Source organism: Leiobunum rupestre, chromosome 3 (assembly GCF_980474605.1).
Source record: "Leiobunum rupestre chromosome 3, qqLeiRupe1.1.hap1, whole genome shotgun sequence".
NCBI classification, from domain to species: domain Eukaryota; kingdom Metazoa; phylum Arthropoda; class Arachnida; order Opiliones; family Sclerosomatidae; genus Leiobunum; species Leiobunum rupestre.
Window position 1 is genome coordinate 10,838,529 of NC_143386.1, and position 22,884 is coordinate 10,861,412.

Consider the following 22,884-nt stretch of genomic DNA (forward strand, 5'->3'; position numbering starts at 1 on the left):
TCTATGCCTGTAATCCCAGGCGTCCGGGAGGCAGAGTTTGTGGAAGGCCGTGTGAGGACAATAACTAATCCCCCAACGGGTGGTTGTCATACTTCCGCCACGGGTGTCCCAACCCTATCCCCAAGTATCCCCCCGTTGGCGTGGCCGTAACACATATCTCGCACCTGATTAATCAAATGGACGAGCTGACTGTATTGTCCCACCCGGCACAATAAAAAAAAAAAGCCTAGGTTCGGGGTGGTCAAAGAGTTGGCCCATGGCCAAAGTGTTAGATCCGTAGGGTGAATCTGTTAAATACCATTGCCTTATAAAATAATTAATAAATCGAGTCTATAGGATTAGCGTTCGTAATTAGTGTGTAAAAATTTGGCATTAGTGTTAAGGTCCGAAGTTAAGAAAGACTTAGTAATTTTGCATATTCTTTGGAAGATATGAAAACTGCAATTGAATCTTGCTCAAAAAATGCAAGAAGCAAATCCCCACAGTCGAGAAAAGAAACTGCTGTTACAAGACATAGTAGGAACCCATCATCTGCAAATTGGAGAGAGTATAAAAACAAATCCACATCAAGCAGAATGAGTCAATCCACTAGTAGGTCTCCAACAAATAGAAAGAGACGATCACCATCTTACGGAAGAATTAATTCAAGAAGTAGATCTTCCCCTACTAGAAGACAATTATATAGGCATTCTGAGAGTAATTCACCTGTGAATAGAAATAAACATTCCACAAACAAAATGAGAACTAGAGTTGCTGGAAGCAGATCAAATTCAAGGGAACGTTCACAGAGAGGTCGGTCTTCCAGTGGATCACTGAACGATAGGAAATTAAAAAATGTATATTCCCACTGTAAGACTTCAAGAAGTAGGTCACCTATGAGGAGAAAAAGACGCTCCAGAAGCCGTTCAAGAAGTACATCGCCTTCAAGTAGATTTAGTCATGCAAGAAACCGTTCCCCTGTTAAGAAAAATAGGCATTCAATAAGGTCTCGCAGCGCCTCTAAAAGCCATTCAAAAAGTTTATCTCCAAATGTAATTTTGGCAAGGATGAAAAGTTCAAAATTCAAATCTTCTAATTCAAAGAGTAACCGATCACCATCTATACCCTTGCAGCGTAATGTAAAACTTAGATCATTATCACCAAGAAATAAAAAAAGAAGTTCCAGAAGCAGATCACCTTTTCACACCTCTAACAGTCAGAGCCCTTATGATTGTCGGTCATCATCAAATCAGCTGCAAAATAGCTCTTTAAAAAGGAAGTCCAGAAGTAAATCACCGAGTGATAAAAGGCCTTTGTCACGTACTAAAAGGACTGATAAGTCCATAAGAAATGAAGGTGGTTTTGGTATTGACTCCTCGGAGTTTTCAAGTAACCGACCTAGCTGGAAGCAAAATAATGAGCCACCTGAAGAGTTCATGACATGGTAAGAAGCAAATGTTATTGTTTAGAGTGGGACAGTTTTTGCCTTATAACATTGCCCCCAAACAAGTCTATACTTTATCTCTAAGTACAAATTGGCTAGTGGGACCTATTATTGAAAAATCTCTATTTTTGTTCAACATGGCTACATAGTTGCCAAAGTACCATATATATATTTTTTAAATTTGGGGAAAAGCAAAAATGGTTTTAAAAATATTGATACAAATTGTTAGTGATGGTTAAAAATTAAATTTTAGGGACTCGCCAATTTAAAAGCTTAATTTTGGGATGCTTTATACCATAAGTAACATAGTATAACCCGGGTTCTCCAGAATGTCTGCTGGCCAACTCTAACGTCGCGTCGGATGGTCAAACGTCTCACGGCTATAAACTTGGTGATCCATAAGTCGGGTGGGGCGTACTCCGAGCTCAGCGCTTCGGTCTCGCCTTGGAAGCGTCCCCCGCGAGGATCTCGTTCTGGTGGCTCTTATGTCCTCCCTTTCATGAGGACGTCAGTCCGGAGAAACTCATTTGTGCCATCTTCAGTAAAGGACTGGAACTCGCTACCAGATCACTTAGTGTATCCCGCTTCGGCCAAAATTCTCCAAAGAACTAAAACTGTATTTAGGCTTAGATTACTAAACCTATTGCTGTTACTATTATCCTGTATTTTCTTTCTGTAAATACTCTACTTCTGGCGTGATGGGCTTCGCCTTTTGCCAGCTCAATAAACTTTAGAACTTTAGAACTTCCCTTTCACCCAATGAGATTTTTTTAATGATAGTCTGTTTCGCCAATGACATCGTAAACCATTATGTACCAACGGACTGATAACTTCCCACAAACTGCTCCTATTATATGGAGGATACTCGGAAAATTGCCGACGGTCCGCCAGCAGTTTTTTTGACTGACCAGCCAAGGCCTATTGAAAATTTAAATGCTGTCAAAAGTGTAAATAACACTTACTTTTGGAAAATAATGATTAATTATTGAATCGGAAGATAAAAATATCTATTATAAAAATTTCAGAAGTTAGTTTTTTTTCGAATTTCAAACCTAAATGTGTGTATGCTGAAAGAGTAGGAAGGGAAGAGTTTCATGTTCGTAATCTTTCCATTTCGCAATCACTCCACGACAGACTATCATCAGACAAATTTGTTCTGTGCCATACTTATGTTTATACTTATAGTTAAAGTAAAAAAAAATATTTACATTGATCCCTATTTGCTTCCTTACATTAAAAAATTTGGTTCTTGTTTTACCCTATTTTTATTGTGAAAAATTATTTTTATGATTTAGATATTTTTACGTATGTGGGTTATCCAGAAATTCTCATTAAACTCTTGATTTTTAGGTGTATAAAGGAAAAATTCCTATTTGAACCTTTACTTCTCATTTTTCTAGGAGGAGACATGAAAGAGAGAAAATTGGGACTTGTGGTCTGCCAGAAGTTTGGAACAGAACACCAGAACGGCAATCTGAGTAAGAATTTTTTCACAATCAATTTAAATAAATTAAATAGGAATTTTTTCCTCGGGAATCAGTTACCCACTAATATTTAAAGGCACCAAAAGTGGCGTTTGGAAACGGAAAAAATATGTGGCAGAATCTGTGACGTGTTGATGAAGCTATATGCTCTCATTCACAACATTATTAATAAATGTAGAATGAAGGACAAGGGGGAAAACTAAGACTCGTTGAAAGAAAATGTTGCATAAAAGAGTTACGGGTAGACACCATTTAAACTTGATCCTCCAACAGTTTCCCTCGATGCCATTTGGGTTATGCTGGGTTATATGGACCAGAGTCCACTCCTTGAGCATGGTATGGAACTTTCTTACAAATACTATGGCTGGCCAACAACTCCAAGCTTTGGCTTGAGATGGATGGTTAGAGGCAAACCAATGAGTTTATTCTTGGTCCTTATAGGAATTGAGTCAATGAGTTACTAGTGTATTAGGTCGATAACTCATATGGTTAGGCAAATGTTCATTTTCATTTTACGTGAAAAATAGGTCGATATATTGGTGCATCCCTACATTTTTGGTGTATATGGTAATTCTACGTCATCCGCTGGCTATCCATTTCTGGTGTTAAGAAAATAAAGCTACAAATACTTATATTTAAGTTAATCGCAGGGTGAAAATTATAGATTAAAATTACACTGATTGCTTTTTGATTTGACAGTGCTGGATGTTAATGAATAGCAACTGCTCTATACAAGGAACTACTAATAATAAACAAGATTGGGTGGTGGGTTAAAATGTACCTAATTTGGGATAGTTTTCTCAATATAAAATATCTTTTTTTTAACGATTCATTAATAAATAGGTTTTAATTCAATCAATAACTGTTAATTACAGCTCAGATGAAGAATCATTTGATCGTAGAGAAGGAAAGCATCAAAACTCTTCATCACTTCAAGAGAGGACGAAAGAGCAGAGATCCATTTGTGATAGCAGTGAAAAAGGTATCACTTTTATTGCATATGACCATCTCAGCTAAGTGTAAAAAACACAGCACCCCACACAAGGAGATTGCAACCCATCAAAAGTCTTGCATTTTTGTGGGGGATTAATGGCAATTAGTAAATAATCTAGACATCTTTAAATGAAATATAATTAAGTTTAATGAAGACCAAAAGTTAGAATGTCAAAATATACATATCTCTCTCAAAAGAACATGACACAACAAGTAAAGTTTTAGTTTTGGTTTGCAGACGAAATTCGTCTGCTATATTGTCTGTTATGTTTAGCAGACAACATTAGTCTGCTAAAGTGTTTGCATTGACTTTGCAGACGACATTTACAATATCCTATGCAAAGTACAGCAAAAGCCTTACAAACTCCCCCTTACTTTGACATAGGTAAAGCCAATATACAAAAATTATTTATGTAAATTCCCGATCCCTAATTTACTCTAGTTAATATGTCAATTTTAACATAGCACAAAATTCTTGAAATTTTCTTTTAGGCAGAATCTTAGTAAAAATGTCAGCAATATTGTTATTCGTATTCACATGTCTAATTTCAAAAATATGGTTGTCGATACACTCTCTAACAAAATGATATTTAATCTGAACATGCTTTGATCTATTATTTTCTATGTTATTCAAAGAAAATTGTATTGCCGCCTGGTTATCACAGTAAATAATCGGTAATTTACATTTCTTATCTAATTTCACAAATTCAAATAGTTCTTCAACAATGTTGGTCAGCCATACAACTTCCTTCGATGTTTCAGCTAATGCAATGTATTCGGATTCCATTGATGATAGTGCAATATTCTTCTGTTTCACTGATCTCCAGCATACAGGATTGCAGGGTTGGCAAAATCCTTGTTTTTTTCAAAAAGAACAAAAACAATGTTTTTTATTGTTTTAAACAAGATTCATTGTTTTTAACTGTTTTTAAATCAAACAATAAAAAATACAATAATGAACAATAAAAAACTATGTTTAAAACACGTTTTAAACTATTCATTATACTTATGAATCAGACTCACGAGTAAACTCATTTAAAGAAATATTACGTATCATTAAACGTATTATCATAAGTGGCATAATTAACCTAAGTGTGTCAATAAGATGAATTTTTCAATGATACCTTGTTTAACGAAAGTGACGTAAATGACGTCATTTTTTCCAGTGACGAAATTTACGTAATGTGTTTGCGAAGCGATGTCTGGCGCAAGCATTAAAAATACCATATAGGGTATTGAACGGAATTCGCGAGTCCTACGTTTCTTTCGTCTGTTTAGAACAAGCTGTAATTGAAGATTTTCTGTGGGAAAGGCGCATATTGGCACACTTAGGGTAATTATGCCACTTATGGTATTATTAATAAACTCACAGGGAGAAGAACCAAAGACTACTACCTAACCTGTAGTAGGGTTTTTAATAGCTATCATCCTGGAATTTTCGGTCGCATAGTACTAAGAAAAGGGAAAATAGCTAGTTATCCACACTTTGTTTTTAGTTTTGGTTTATTGAAATGTGCACGTCTGCAGTCATAAATCATCACAAATAAACAATGTTATAAAAAATAAGAACTTAGATACCTCTATAATCTTAAAACTTCCATCACATAATAAAATTTCAAAAAAATCGACCGAAATCCCTTAATTATTATCTAGGAGTGCCGCCTAGTCGGTTTTAACCCGATCTGTCCAGACCGGCCGTGTTTCTTGTACCGGAACAGCCCGACTAAACAGCAACCCTACTTTTAGGAAGGGTCCCAAATAAATGTATATTGGCAGCTATATACATTCTATTGAAACAAAAAGACAAAATTCCATGTGTTCGTAGGATTTTTGCACTGGTAGGAAATTTATGAAATCATATCGAGCCCTTTCAGTCGCTCTTTTCAGAGAATCTTAAAATCAAACTACCCGTTATCAATACAATTTACCTTTCTTAGAGCCTTGGAATGGTTTTTTCTATTGAATAACCAAAATCTTACAAAAAAAAACCATGAAAATTTACCTTACAAAAAACATGTTTAAAATAGATAGTTTAAAACGTTTAAAACAAATTGGTGTTTGTTTAAAATATTTGTTTTAAACGTGTTTTAAACACTTGTTTTAAACATTTTGTTTAAAACTTGCCAACCCTGCAGGATTGTCACCTAAATTAATCACAAATCCAGTTGTTGATTTGTGATCATCCAAATCTGATCCCCAAGAGGCATCAGAAAACACATTTAGATTTATCCCATTCAGTCCATTATAATGTAGACCATAATCACAAATTTGGCACACGTATTGTAGGACTTGCAGTAAATAATTCCAATGTTTCTGCCCAGGATTCGAAGAATAACTAGCTAAACTTGTTACAACAAACGCAATGTCTGGTCTTGTACGCAGTGACAGGTACAATAAACTTCCTATTAGTTGTCTATATGGATAATCGTTATTCTGCTCTGGTGTGCAATCTCTATTTGATAACGCTATACCAACAGGTAATGGGGTATCTTTCTTCTTCTCATTTGTAATTTTGTATTGCTCTTGAAGTTTCTTTACGTAGCTTTTCTGATGAATATATACCTTTCCTTTTTCAGGAAATTCAAATTCAATTCCCAAGAAATAGCTCAACCTTCCTAAATCTGTCATCTCAAATTTCTTTTGTAATTGGTTTTTCAGTTCTTCTAAAACCTTTTTGGTTAACGCAAAGATAATAATATCGTCAACGTATACAATCAACAATCCTGTTATTCCATATCTATAGATACAATTGCATCCTATAATTCTTTTATATCCAAGTGTTAGTAATTGACCATCTAGTTCAGAAAACCACTGTTTTCCGCTCTGTTTCAGTCCGTAAAGAGCTTTCTTTAATTTCCAAACATATTCTCCTTCTTGGTCCCCTACTTGGACAAAACCTTTGGGTTGTTTTACATAAATTTCTTCATCTAATGAGCCATACAGGTATGCTCCTTTTACATCCATGTGACAATTATGCCATCTTGAACAAGCCACTAATAGCAATATGCAAACTCGAATCAGTGTAAAATTAACTACAGGTGCATAGGTCTGGTTAAAGTCTCTTCCAGGAATTTGAGAAAATCCTTGTGCAACTAATCTTGCTTTAAATCTACTGATTTCTCCATTAGCATTCTTTTTCACATCGTAAACCCATTTAGTTCCAATAAGTTTCTTGTTAGTTGGTTTTGTAACAACCTCGTAAACTTCTCTATCTTGAATGGTTTTCATCTCAGTTTTCATAGCATCTTGCCATTTCTCAGTATCTAGACTTTCAATAGCTTCTTCATATGTTGATGGTATTTCTACACATCTGGCTTCAATATTCCCTGTTCCATTCTTTTGCTGTCCTTTAAGTTGTTGTTTAGTAGCTAGTTGGCTAGTAGCTTTGAAATTGAAATCACTTGGGTTATACTGTTCACCTCGATAGGTTAAATAGCGCTTCATTTCAGGTTCAGATCTTATTTTCTGATTCGTAATGTTGTCATAATGATAAACATCAATTCTGTCGCCTGTCTTTCTAGCTTTTTCTTCCCGTCTCCAACGTGGAACTACAGGTTGAGGCGGTGTTGGTGGTGGTGGTAATTCTTCTCTAACATCATCATCGCTACTACTCTCTTCTTGTGATGAGGTTTCTGATTCTCCTGAATTACTTTCTTGCGACAACAAATCATCTTCAATTTCTTCTGACCATATTTCTTTTACTGGTTCATAAATCTCTTCTCTTGTTTCTCTTAATAACCTGATACCTAATTTACTCTCATTGAAAGAAACATGTTTAGTTTCCACAACTTTTCTTTCCTCGGGAAACCATATGCGATATCCTTTCGTTGCTACAGCATAGCCCACCATGATGCTCATCTTCGCTCTTCTTTCAAATTTGTTACGGTGTGGTTGTGGTACAAAAGCAAAAGCCACACATCCATAACGCTTAAGATGGCGTAATGATGGCGTAGTTTTTCTCCATCGTCCCTCTGGTGTCACATCTGGTAATTTTGAATGAGGTAATCTATTTGATAGATATACCACTGTGTGCAATACTTCTCCCCACATGTAATGTGGTAATCTGGCATCTTCCAGTAACGCTCTAATTCCTTCTAATGCTGTCCGGTTGAATCTCTCAGCAATTCCATTCATCTGTGGGCTGTATGTGTTAGTTCTTTGCAAAGTCACTCCATCCTTTCTACAACCTTCCTCAAAATATTTGGCACAATATTCCAAACCATTGTCGGTGCGAAGTTTCTTCAGTTTCAATCCAGTTTGCCTTTCAGCCATGACTTTATAATCTTTATATACCTTTCATAAGCTTCACTTTTATTCTTCATGACGTAAACTGTAGTTTTTCTAGTGTAGTCATCTATGAAACTGATAAAATACTTTGAACCTCCTAAAGATGTAACGGGTGCGGGACCCCAAATGTCACTGTGAACAAGCTCTAAAGGTTGTTTTGACGTGGATATATCTGGTATAGCCTTTGAAGCGGTTTTAGTTGATTTTGCCACTTTACAGGGTATACAATGATCAATGTCGCCTTTAAATTCTGGTAAGCCATGAACCATCTCTTTATTCTGTAATTCTTTCATTCGTTTCACTGAAGGGTGCCCCAATCTTTGATGCCATCTAGCAGTATCAATAGTTAAACTTGCGTTACATCTAGGCTTTAATGATTGGTTCTCTGTGTGTCCATCTGTACTTGGAATATATGCATCAACAACATATAAATTATTTCCAGCCAATGTTGATGATAAAACTAATTTCTGATCAACTCCATACACTTTAATAGATCCATTAACTATTATGATCTTACACCCATTATTATCGAATCTTCTCGCTGATAATAAATTCCTGTTGTAATTTGGAACGTAGAATACATTTGTCAAATGTATTAATTCTTCTCCATATGGTGTCTTGACTATCATATTAACAACTCCGGTTCCAAGAGCCTTTGCTTCTCCTTGAGCAATATCAATCGGTACGTCTATTTCTCGATATTCAACGAACCATTATCTTGTATGACAGAAATGGTGAGTAGCACCACAATCAAAAATCCAGGAATCTCTATCTGATGTTGATATCATCGCTGAAGCCAAATATGCATTCCCATATGAACTGTTATTGTCCCAACCACTAGAGTAACCTTTTCCCGCTGGTTTGTTCTGGTTGCGATCCTGTCTATTTCCTCTTTGATCTCTTTGTCTGGCGTCTATTTGAATATTTCCTTGACAATTTTTCGCTATATGTCCAGTTTTTCCACATTTATAACATACAAAACTTTGATGTGTACTTGCATTTTGACTACCTCCCCAACCACGTTAAATCCCACGTCTTTGCTGTGTAAATCTATTTCTCTGTTGATCAGTCTGTCTGTATTGTAAAGATGAAAATCCGCCCTGTTTATCGGTCTTCTCTTCATCCTTTTGTACTAGTATTCAGCTACAAGTAGAGCTTTGACTTTGTCTGGAGTAAATTCTGCATCATTTAGTTGATATGTTCTTTGAATGGTGTTCTCATACTGTTCTGGTAGTCTACAAATCATCTGGTATGCTATCTCATCTGGGGCTAAATTTCGACCAGCTAATTCTAATTGTTCAGCCGCAGCACTAACTCTCCCTAAAAATCCAGACATACTCTCAGGTGGATTATATTTCAAACTTAGAAATGCATTACGTAAGGATGCTATCCGAGCCCTTGACTTTGGCTCATATAACTCTTGAAGTGCAGTCCAAACCTCCACAGCCGTATCATACTGTGACACTAAGTTCTTGTGTTGGTCATCAACACCCAATGACAATTTTGACAATGCTCTTTGTTTTCTAGTTTCGTATCTTTCTTTAACTTTAGCATCAGCCTCTTCGCCAGGGTCTTCATCTGTTTCATCAATAATCCCCCAAAGGCCAAAATCTAACAAGGCCATTTTCATGTTGAACTTCCAGTTCACATAATTTTCATCATTTAACTTATTAAATGAAAAAGATGTTCCTATAGTTATATTCTGTTTATCCATCTTTTGTAAATATTGTAAATAATTCTTTCTTCAATCTAGTTCTATTGTCTGGTTCTATTATACACTCAGCTAAGCCTAGGTCCCTACACTAATTGCCAATTCAAACTAAACATTCTAATTACTTTCTCTAAATGATCTAACCACGCTCTGCTACCAATTGTGCGGGATTAATGGCAATTAGTAAATAATCTAGACATCTTTAAATGAAATATAATTAAGTTTAATGAAGACCAAAAGTTAGAATGTCAAAATATACATATCTCTCTCAAAAGAACATGACACAACAAGTAAAGTTTTAGTTTTGGTTTGCAGACGAAATTCGTCTGCTATATTGTCTGTTATGTTTAGCAGACAACATTAGTCTGCTAAAGTGTCTGCATTGACTTTGCAGACGACATTTACAATATCCTATGCAAAGTACAGCAAAAGCCTTACAATTTTCTTGTGTACAGTTTTCATTTGTCAGACGCTTTAGCACCTGCTGCCGTTGGAAGGGTAAAATTAGGAAATTGTCTTCCCCCTATACATAAAACGCTCAGCATATAAGCTTATATACTCTTTTTAAAAATTGTATGATGTAGTATAGCTATGTTCTCAGTGTGTTGAATGTATCAAATGACGGAAATCTTTTGCCATTAGAAAGATCTTAGAAACAAAATTTAAGGGCCCGGTGCAGAGACGTTTTTAAGTATGGCAAAATAGTGATTCCTCGCTAAATTAACAGAAATGGGGCTTGGCTTCAATAAACCGCGAGCGTCCCGCCAAATTGGTGTGCAGAGACATCTCGATCGCAAGGTAAGAATAAATTATAATAGGGAATCTTATACATTACGACTTTGGGTGTATTCTAAGCCTTGGTTTATTTGTAGATCCTTATTTGCTGGTAGTGTATGCAGTGGGTTTTAACTAATGAGTCAGTAAGGACGTGGTGAATTGGTTCAGTGTATCAAAGATCTTTAGCTATCAACCAGCGTTTATACCAATTTATCTACTGAGAAGAAACATTTCCTCAGGTAGACTAGGAGTTGCGATGAAAGATGTATTGGAATATTCAAGTTTATTTGGCATTCATCAAGAGTTAACCGAGCCAATTTGATGTATTACCTGAAAAGTGTTTGTCAGTTAATTCTACACGCTTATAAGTGGCGGCGTAAGGGGTGCGACGGGGGCGGTCCAGGGGGTGCAAAACAGAATTGTTAGAAATATAATCTCAAATAATTTTATTGCTTATGTACTGTGCTCATCATTTATCTCGTCGTCTGCTACAGATCTATTGTTTCAGAACTTTTAGTTTTGGTTACGTTTTTGGTTCTGGACCTGCTAGTCATGTAGTTTTATAATCCCACTTTTTCTTATTAAATAGTGTACTTTATTACTAAAGCATTTTACATAAGTCTGTAAATGAATCTTTTAATGAATATAAATCATTTTGAACATTAAGTCCTTGTATTTTGATCCAAGATATTCTACAAATGGTAGCAGAGCGTGGTTTACAAGGCTTAGTGACTGTAAAGAATGTTCTAGAAGATAAACTAGATAGACATATACAGACCAAACTATAAAGAAAAATGGCAAGTAACTCAGGAGATATTAACTCTGTTGGCTCTTTTACATTTGAGAAACTAAATGAAGATAATTATATGGACTGGAAGTTTTATATTAAGAATGCTTTACTCTATGATGGTTTGTGGGGAATTATAGATGGTACAGATGCCTTACCCACAGGAGCAGCAGTGACAACTACACAAATAGAAAGATATAATACTAGAAAGCAGAGAGCGATAAGCAAGATAGCTATGGGAGTAGACACTCACCACCAGAAAATTCTAGATGGTCATGATAATGCGCCCGAAGCATGGAAAGCACTTCAAGATGTATATGAACCAAAATCAAGAGTACGGATTTGAGAATTACGAGAAGCATTTCAAGCGATAAGGTTTACTCCACCAGAATCCATGTCTGTATATTTAGCACGTCTAAAGCATATTTATGAACAACTCAAACTAGCTGGAAAAGTAGTGCCCGATGATGAGTTGGCATATAAGATGATTAGTCATTTACCAAAAGAGTACGAAAATGTTGTTAGTACTGCTTATATGTTAGACGATACCAACTTTACCCCGTCAAAAGTGAAGTCGATGCTAGTTGCTGAATACGAAAGGCGAAAGAGAATTGATGCAGAAGAAATAAATATGTCTGGAAACACTACTGGTTTCAGTTCATCAGTTCATCATGATAGAAGAAATAGAGGGTATTTCAAAGCAAATAGTTCAAGTAGAAATTGTTTTAAATGTGGAAAACCAGGACATATCATTAAGGATTGTAAGGCTAACATCAATTATGGAAAAAATACTACTACTGTCCAGCCGGGAAATACTAACGTTCAAAGGGGATGGAAAAGTAATCAGACTAACCAGAGGGGAAAACCAAATACCAATAAATCATACTTTGCCTCTGTAAAATCAATGATTGCAGCTGTTGATAAAGAAACTTGGACATTAGATAGCGCAGCTACGCATCACTTTACAAATAGAAAAGAATGGTTGCTTAACTATCGTGAAATGGAAACCCCTATAGACATAGCTTTGGGCCAAGCAAAAGCTATTGGAAAAGGTGATGTACTTCTAACTGTAAGAAAAGGAGAAGAAGTAGATGAACTTTTTCTTCGGGATGTAATTTATGTACCAAATTATAACAAACCTTTTATCAGTAAGGAAGATTGATCAGGCCGGTGACAAGATAGTATTTAACAATGGAAAGGCGCATATTTATTCCAAAGACCAAGGTTTAGTTATGGTAGCGATTTTACAAGATAACAATCTTTACATTGTTGATGGATATGTAAATGAAGTTTCATCAGAAATACCCAGTGATTAATCTAAAACATTTACAAGTACATTGTCTGAGAAGACTTTATGGCATAATAGATTGGGTCACCCGAATAATAAAAGAATGACTGACCTCTCAAGATTGGATATGGTCAAGGGAATTCCAAATTTGAAAGGAACTTTAGAAATTTGTTCACCATGCTGGTTATCAAAGTCTACTAGACAACCATGTCAACAAATAAGCTCAATTACAACCAAGTACCCTTTGGAACTCGTACATTCTAATGTATGGGGTCCTTGCCCTGTAACTTCTTTGGGAGGGGCGAGGTACTATATCTCATTTATTGACGATTTTAGTAGAAAGGCAGTGGTCTATACAATGGTTTCGAAAAATGAAGCATTCCAGAAATTTAAACTTTATCAAGCCTGGACAGAAAGACAACTGGAAAGAAAAATCAAAAGATTGCGAACTGATAACGGTCTAGAATATACTGCAAATTATTTTGAAACAGCTTTGAAACATGATGGCATTAAAATTGAACGTACCAACACTTATACTTCCCAAATGAATGAAGTTGCAGAACGCTTCAATAGAACCCTGATTGATGGAACGCGAACATTATTAGAGGAATCTTCATTGCTTCAAAAGATGTGGGCAGATACTGTGTATACCTGTACTTATTTAGCAAATCGTATTCCACATTCCAAAACTGGAGAAAAAGTACCCGAAGAACTATGGAGAAACAGAAAACCTTCAGTGGGACATCTAAAACAATATGGATATTTGGCATTCGTACACATAGCTGGCCCTAGAGAATCAAAATTAACTAGAAGAGCAAAACCAGGAATTCTTGTTGGTTATGCTGGGAAAACAATTGGTTATAGAATTTGGTTTCCTTAGGAGAATGACAAAGTCATTGAAACCAAACATGTTCGTTTTGATGAAAGTAACAAAGGGATAACATCCATCAATGGTTATTCAAGTGAGGATACTGTATTTGTCTATAGCGAAAATTGGACTGAGAATAAAAATGAAGGCGAACAAGAAGAGAACAATGAAGATGAAACAGATCAAGAAAACGAAACCGACCAAGAAGAAGATGAATCAGATTTCTACAGTGGAGAAGAAATTCAACAAGACAAAAATAAGATAATTATAAATAAAGTTCCTGTACCCGTACATAGAGAACCTGATATAGTTCAACCACCCGCAGTAAACAATGATCTACCTGACGGTTGGAGAAAGGAAATAAAAGTGAGACAGAAAGGTGAATCCAAGAGACGAAAAGATATTTACTTTTATGGACCTAATGGAACAAAATGTAGATCACAGGCAGGTGTCAAGTATTTTTTAGGAGTAGAATTCGATTTTAATAACCATGGTTTAAAAATACACCAACGAAAATACATAAGCATGTTGAAACAACAATTAATAGTTCCAGAAGAATCAAAGAAGCAAGATGTACCATTAACTAAAGGAACTATGTTATCAAAGAATAAAAATCCCTGCATTGTAGAAGATAATACTGAACCATCACTTTATAGAAAGATGATTGGTAGTTTACAATACATTGCACATCGCACTCGACCAGACATAGCTTATGTTGTGTCCACATTAGCTCGATTTGCGAACAATCCAAGTATAAAGCACTATGGCTATGTTGAAAATGTACTAACCCTTACCAAAAAATAAGTTGGCTAAAAACCACTTACGACAACTTGTATTTCAACTTGGTTTTCAGTTTGTATTTGGGATAAATGCCTACTAAAAAATAACTTAAATCGTCTTTATTAATCAACTTATTTCCAACTAAACCAGAATCAACTTTTACATTTAGCTACTTAAAACCAACTTAAAAATAATATGTAACTTCCTGACTACTAAAAACCAACTAATTACAAACTTAGCAAAAGAAGTATTTTCCTACCAACTGAATAACAACTTATTACCCCTTCAACTAGTAACTTGAAATATGCTTACAACTTGAGCTTACTTAATACCAAGTTAATATCAACGAATAATGTGTATACAAACTAAATACAAACTGAAATCCAACTTATTTTTTGGTAAGGGAAAATATGTGTGTGATACTGAAAGCTATGGACTGCATTACAAGCGTACAAATGACATCGGATTGGAAATTTATTCGGATGCAACGTGGGCTTCTGATTTAGACGACAGAAAATCAGTTACTGGATTTGTGTTAACCATTGGAGGAAATCCAATGATATGGAGAAGTGTAAAACAGAGCATAGTCGCATTATCGTCTATGGAATCTGAATATATAGCTCTCTCGGAAGCTGCGAAAGAGACTTAATACATCCACCGAATTTTGAAATAAATTACACCGCTAATGAAGTTGGAGATTTCTATGCCAATAATCAACTGCGACAATCAATCCGCAATCACTTTCTCTGAAAATAGTATTGAGAACAAGCGATCAAAACATATTGATCTGAGATATCATTTTGTGAGGGACTGTATTGAAAAAGAATTATTTAGAATAGTCTTTGTGAACACTAATGATAACTTAGCAGATATCTTTACCAAACTATTGCCTAAGAACAAGTTTAAAGAGTTTTGTATAAAGTTAAATGTAAATATTGATATGTAAGTTCGACGCATAAAGTGATAAACCCAGTAAGGGGTGTTTGTTAGAAATATAATCTCAAATAATTTTATTGCTTATGTACTGTGCTCATCATTTATCTCGTCGTCTGCTACAGATCTATTGTTTCAGAACTTTTAGTTTTGGTTACGTTTTTGGTTCTGGACCTGCTAGTCATGTAGTTTTTATAATCCCACTTTTCCTTATTAAATAGTGTACTTTATTACCAGAAATACATGAACTGAAATTATCAGCGTCCTATTCCTCTAGCACGGGAGGCAAGTTCCCCGTTTTCCCCCACCTTCCCCTCCTCGAAAAGAGAACCTCCCCACCTCAGCGGCAAAGGTTTGAATACGCTACCTGGCGACGGCCGAGCGAAACTTTCTCGAAAAACAAATAAATAAATAAAATATGCTGCTGGGGAAAAATGACAAGTGCATCATGTGTCTGTCCAAGGAAAGAATAGCTCAAACAAATATCATCGTCATCAGTTGTTATTAATTAATGAAGCCCAGTTAACGACTAATAAAAACTAGACTAACTTGACTATGTTAAGAATTATAAACAATAAATATTTGTATTATTTTGTTAAAATAATTGTACTTGTTTTATTTGAAATATAAAACTGAATAGCAACGTAAATGTAGCCTTACTCGTAAATGAAATCATCATTTTTATTTCTTATTTCTACTAGCTCGTTTCTCGTGGTTTATTTCAGTTTCTTCTTCTTCTGTAGCCTTCTGTTTCTTTGGTCTTCCCATATTCTTTACTACTGCAGGCCTAAATATTTTTATCTGGGTTTCATATATCTTATGTAGCCCCATTAAGTAATTTGTATATTTTCTAATTCTAATAAAACTTAAGTATTTCTCTGTTCTTTCATACATAAATGGTCTGGTAAGAATAGTTAAAAAGGTTTAAATTTATTTACTTTTAGCAGCAGCTACCGCGTTCCACAGTTCCACTGACCTCTATCAAAAACAAAACACGGCTAAGCCTAGGTTTGCAGACCACGTTGCTCACGATTTTCTTCGATGAAATAATTTATCTTAGCCTCACTAGATGGCGGTCTAGTTACCCGTGGTGCATTCGAAATTTTCTCTGTAGTCGCGGGAGGCGGAAAATTAACTAGGCCTACCTATTTAACCCTCCCCTGTCACACGGGGAAATTGCCGCCCGAGAAAAATTTGTTCGCTGATAATTTCGGTTCATGTGTTATTACTAAAGCATTTTACATAAGTCTGTAAATGAATCTTTTAATGAATATAAATCGTTTTGAACATTAAGTCCTTGTATTTTGATCCAAGATATTCTACAAGAATGATTAAACTTGAAGAAGACGGACCTGTGAAAAATTCTGCACGGTCCTGGGGGGTGTCACAAAACACTGCCACCGCCCCGGGGACCCAGCCTTCTTAAGCCGCCACTGCCGCTTATATCATTTGTTACAATTTATACCTTGTCTAGGCTATGTAAATGCCAGATAATTAGATAGAACAACAACTTATATCAAAAAGCAGGACCATTTTTTTACGTGTGATCAATATAGGATATTTAGCTATAAATTGTTTTAGACAATTACCAATTTTTGTACACTCGTTAAATTGGTTTTTTTATTTATCTATTTTATAACTAGATTTATTTTAATTGCTATCAGATAAGTTTTGAAATAAATATTTTCCCAAAAACCATATGATTTGGCTCATTTTCTAACAGAGAATTATTTTCGGAAAATGTTGACTTATAATAGTAATAATTCTTATTTTCATTCGTTATTTTATTGGTGCTCAAACCATATTATAAAAATAAATTTTTAAAATAACAAAACCATTAAACTGTGTAATAAATGCAATAATAAGAGTAAGAAAATTATATAATCAGAAGAAACTAATTTTCATGCACTATTTTATTGCATTAAAAAAGATTTTGGATGACCTCTCATTCTCCAGAAACTGATTTACTGCGTTTTGTGGCTATATTATATAAATATTTTTTTAATAAAATAACGGATTTAACTATAAGAATTATAAAACCTAATAAAAAAAATTAGAGTAAGAAAATTATTAATTTGAAGAGCCAGGCTTTCACCGTGATATCTTTTTGCGTCAAAAATCGAGCTCTCCTATTGGTCCGTGACTTTGGTATGAAAATTCGGAAAAATAACAGCGTCGACGACTAACAGGAATCGCTAAAACGTCTCTGCACCGCGATTTCATTTGCAAGGATCGCAAAATAAACAGCTTGCTAAATTGCGATCCTGTTAAAATTAGCAGGAATCGCAAAACGTCTCTGCACCAGACCCTAAGTTGTATTTGTTTTTTATCTATAACTGCAAAATGTAATAATCATTTATTTTCTAAGTGTGTGGCTTGACCGTCGAGCACTTTAAATCACGTCAAGGCTCAGCCACCAACTTTACATTTGCAGGCTTATAGAAAATAAATAATTGTTACTCATTAACAGTTATTAATAGGAATACAATTCCAATTGCATTTAGTATTTATTTTACGAGGTCTTTTTAAATGGCAGAAAGTGTTTTCAGCCTGAAAATTAGTATTAATGAAATTACTATGAATTTAAAGGTTCGAAGAAACGAAAAGCAAAGAAAGAGAAGAAGAAAGAGAAAAAAGCTGCAAAGAGAGAAAAAAAGTTGAAGAAGAAGAAGAAGGCAAAAAAAGAAAAAGATGAGGATGGAGATCATCACTCAGAAAGCGAAAGAACTGGCAGTGACCGTGAGGTTAAAGAATTTGAGAAATGGGTTGAAGCACGAAGTTAGTTTATTTTTTTTCCTCTGGGGCATAATGTCATACAGCTCCTGGTACATATAATAGGGAAAATAATATTAGAATGCTATAAGTTGGAGCACCAGCAAGTTACCTACTATTTGTAATGGTAGATTCTTTTGGAATGATGTTGTACTTGATATAAGTGTGATAACTTACTACATAGGCTTTTTACAAGTTGGAGTTTCATTTGTTCTTTTTTTAGTTAAGAGAGCATGCTCTTCAATATTCAATAGCTATAGCTAAAGAGATCTAGGACAAAATCCCCCTGGGACATACCCCCCCCCCCGGACAAAATCCCCTGATGTGCTTTTTTATGACAAAATCCCCCCCAGGTAAAAGACAAAATACCCCCAAGTAAGTCTAAATTGATTTTAAAGTTTTGGCCTAATTTTTAAATTTAAATTAGACTAATACTTCAATGCATTAATTTTATTTCCACCACAACCAAGACCATTTACAATATTTTCAACGACACGTGCTACCAATATAAACAAAAAAAAATAATAAACCTAAGAAAATTTGGTTTTTAGTGATAAAACCAGGGTAGGTTGAATTGGAGCAGCCAGACATAACATTCAAAACAATGCATATATTAAATATAAGTAAAATAGAGTAAATAAAAAGGTCTTAGCTTTCTTCCCAACCAGGGTAGGTAAACAGTAGATCGCTTTTGAACCCAACCCAACCGATAGAAACCTAACTTTCTCTAGTAAATAATGTATCTAAATTTTAATAAATTTACTGCCCACCCAAATCCCCGATTTTTACCTTTGATCCTGTTAGTATGTTGCGATAGAAACATAAAATTTGTATGAAAAGTGAAATTAAATGGGGGATTTTGTCAGAACAATCTATTGGAATGGGGGGATTATGTCCGCGAAATTTAAATTGGGGGGGATTCTGTCTGTAAAAATAAAACAGTATTAACTTGTGATGCCTAATATTTTATTACCTATTTAATTGGTTTTTCCAGAACAAGAAAAAGATGATGACAGTGATACGGAATATATTGGTCCAATGCCAAAAAGCCATGTTCAACTTACTGCCAAAGAGTAAGTTTATTTCACAAACAAATTGTATGGTACACTCCCTGTATTAGGATCACAATAGAATTGTTTTGGGAATTATTTTGTTCAGTCAAATAGCAGAAAATGTTTAAATTTATGGACATTTCATCATAGCTCGTTGGTTAAATTTCATTAATTATTATTTATAATATAATTTCTTTCCAATTTTACAGTTACGGCAAAGCCCTCTTGCCAGGAGAAGGTGCGGCTATGGCAGCCTACGTTGCAGAAGGTAAACGTATCCCTAGAAGAGGTGAAATTGGTCTAACAAGTGAGCAGATAGAATCTTACGAATGTGTTGGTTACGTTATGAGTGGGAGCAGACATCGCAGAATGGAAGCTGTGCGATTGAGGAAAGAAAACCAAATTTATAGCGCTGATGAAAAGAGAGCGTTGGCTATGTTTAATAGAGAGGAGAGGCAAAAGAGAGAAAACAAAATCCTGACGCAATTTAGGGAAATGATTAAGGTTAAATTGCAGGATGGAAAATAATGTTAAACCAATACTTTTACTTACTGTAGTACTTTTGACTCGCTTCTAAAATAAAAAAAAATTTATGTACAATCTTGGTCATTGCTGTCTAAATCTCAACGTTGCGCTGAGCTTTCCTTCCGGTAAGTTACTAGGCTCCCTTTCATAAACTGCAACCTTGTACCTCTTCGTGGTGGAAGGGAGTAACAGAAGGAGGGGCAACCCTTCATGCTGGCCAACTAAGGCTCTGCTTCTTCCTTAAGTTAAGGTGTGAGGTATCGTGCTGAGGGCTGAGTGGTACCGGGGAAGCGAAAATACGGTATCGTGAACGATCCCCTCGGGGAACCAGGCGACACCCCGTTGTATTTTAGCCTTCCGCCCGGACAGAGGATTAAGGGTGGTGACCTTCTACTTTCCTCTTTTCTCGTGGGATCTTTATGAATTCCAAAAACAAAAAACCATCGGGCAAGGGTGTATCTCAGGATACTACCCTCCCTTCCACAAGTTCAGGTCGTGGGTCTGTCTTGGAAGATACCGAGCCCATGGTGCTAGGGTCAGCATGAGAAGCCGGAGTCTACCAAAGACAGTACCCCAACGGAGGGAAGCAAGGTAAGTGCTTCAAATGCTCTTACTCGCAAGAGGAACAAGCGTCGTAATACAAACAAGGTGGCAGACGACTCTCCAAAGGGTAACTCCTCTTCTAACAAGAGAACAAGGGAGTCAGATCAAGACTCTCCAAGCTCTCAACAACAGGCTGCCAAGAAGTCCAAACCACTGACCTTCAGTGAAGCTGTGGGTTCGATGTGGATGGCCATCATTAAAGAAGGCTTTCCCTCGAACGGCTTAACCGAGGCAGAAATGGGCACCATCCAGCGTGGAGTTCTGTAGAGGATAGACGGGATAGCTTCGGGTAACCCTCTTCCTCAATTTCTGCAATTCCAGCTGAAAGCAGGTGCCCTGGTTTACCTTCACAGGTAAATGGTTAAGCCAGGAGTTCGACCCCAACGAACAGGTTCTCCAGGGAACAAAGCTTTTGGTAATAAAAGCCAGTGACCTGCCGAAACCTTTTAAGGTCGCTCTCAGTACAAGGAACGTCTGGACGAAGGATGCGTAAAAATCTAATTTTTCAAAAATTTGTTGGTTATAAGGTTTTGCCATGGGGCAGCCGAGGTAATGTCTATTATGACCTTAATTCCGTTTCACCTAGAGCTTGTATATTGGTACGCAAGGACATTCATGCCCTTCCGCTCTCAATCTATCACTCTAGGGGCACTGCCGTGGTTAAAATCATTTCCCCTTCCGCTTATGGGAACGATGAACTCACGCTGGCATCTGCTTACTTTCCTTACGATGATGCTCTGCCCCCACCATCACAGGTGGCCAATCTGGTCAACCACTGAGAGGGGTCGCTAAAGAAACTTATCATAGGTTGTGATGCGAACGCTCAACATGTTATCTGGGGCAGCAGCAACTGCAACGATCGTGGTGATAAGCTAATGGAATACGTGGTCAGTACGAAACTTCATATTCTCAATAAAAACAATGAACCAACTTGTTACTCGTAACAGAAGTGATGTCATTGATCTCACGCTGCGCACCGAAAATGTCACAGCTCTAATTAATGACTGGCCTGTGTCCAGTGAACCATCACTGTCGGATCACAGACACATTTGCTATAACGTCAGGATGAAAGTGGTTCAGGTTTATACTGAACTTCGCAATCCCAGGCGAACCAATTGGCCTGGTTTTAGGGATGATTTAAATTTTCATCTGAAGGATGATAAGCCTAGGCTGTCATCGGTGCTGGATTTTGATTTGGCTGTTGATCGCATGCAACATGCCATTATCGACTCCTACCACCGTAACTGTCCGGTGAAGTCTGCCAACCAGCCAAGGCTAGTTCCTTGGTGGAGCCATGAGATTGGCAGGCTTTACAAAGAGTCCAGGAGGCTTTTCAACAAAGCTAAGAGGTCGGGTGACTGGGTTGCCTACAAGCAAACCCTCACTGCGTACCATAAGGCCATCCGCAATGCCAAGAGGGACTCGTGGAGGAATTTCTGTGAGAATATCTCTGATATTCCCAGTACGGCAAAGTTAATGAAAATTATGGCCAACGACAAGACTAAACATCTTGATGCTATTAAGTTGAAAGATGGCAGTCATTCTTTGTCGGGTAAGGAGACTAACTCATATGTTAGATGTACACTTCCCTGATTCCAGAATTACGAACAGTACTGATTCTGACCCTCTTCCTGGGTGGTGGCGAATAAAATTGTCACGCACTCGAGACTTATTTGGGCAATAAAGTCTTTTGAGCCCTATAAGTCTCCGGGACCGGATGGGATAATTCCCATTCTGTTGCAGGAGGGCATTGATATTATCTGCCCAATGTTGAGTACAATCTATAGGACCTGTATTGCCCTTGGATATATTCCTAGCACCTGGAAACTCTCTAGGGTTATTTTTATTCCGAAGCCAGGGAAATCTAACTATCTCAAGGCTAAGGCCTTTAGGCCAATCAGTTTGACTTCATTTTTTCTAAAGATTTTGGAGAAATTGGTAGACAACTATATTAGGGGAGAGGTTATTTCTCATATACCTCTCTCGACGGCTCAGTATGCCTACCAAAAAGGCAAATCTACTGAGACTGCCCTTCATGGCATAACTAATTGCATTGAAAGGGCTATTAACTTTAAGGAAATAGCTTTAGCAGTGTTCCTTGATATTGAGGGCGCTTTTGATAAGGTGTCCAGCGCAGTCATCATGAAGGCTGCAAAACGCTTTGGCATCAATGACACTTTTTGTCTCTGGATCAAAGCTATGCTGACGAATCGTGTGGTGGTATCCTCCCTGCTCGGTGAATCCCTTATGGTCACCACCAGCCGTGGTTGCCTGCAAGGTGGGGTTCTATCACCTCTGCTGTGGTGCCTGGTTGTGGATGAACTTTTGGTGAGGCTAGACAGGGATGGGTGCCGCTGCTTAGGTATGCCGACGATATCGCCATCATCTTTACGGGAAAGTTCCCCAACACTAGCGATTTAGTAAGAAGGGCTCTTGCATCAGTGGAAAACTGGTGCAGGGAACTTGGTCTTACGGTCAATCCTAATAAAACGGTATTTGTTCCTTTACTCGTAAAAGGTTGCAAAACTCTTTTAATGATATCTCCTTATTTGGGACTATTTTGAGCGAAAGCACGGAGATGAAGTACCTTGGTGTTATTCT

At 36.6% G+C, this 22,884-nt stretch overlaps 1 protein-coding gene across 1 annotated transcript; it reads left to right on the plus strand.

Moving 5' to 3' along the window:
* The first annotated feature begins 20 nt into the window (after nt 1–20).
* On the plus strand, nt 21–19,746 carry LOC149949469 (uncharacterized). The gene is made up of 6 exons (XM_090167808.1): nt 21–1,423; nt 2,824–2,901; nt 3,783–3,889; nt 17,921–18,109; nt 19,098–19,176; nt 19,365–19,746. The coding sequence occupies exons 1-6, from the start codon at nt 432–434 to the stop codon at nt 19,681–19,683; spliced, it is 1,764 nt and encodes a 587-aa protein (XP_090023934.1). The 5' UTR covers nt 21–431; the 3' UTR covers nt 19,684–19,746.
* Nucleotides 19,747–22,884: the final 3,138 nt, after the last annotated feature.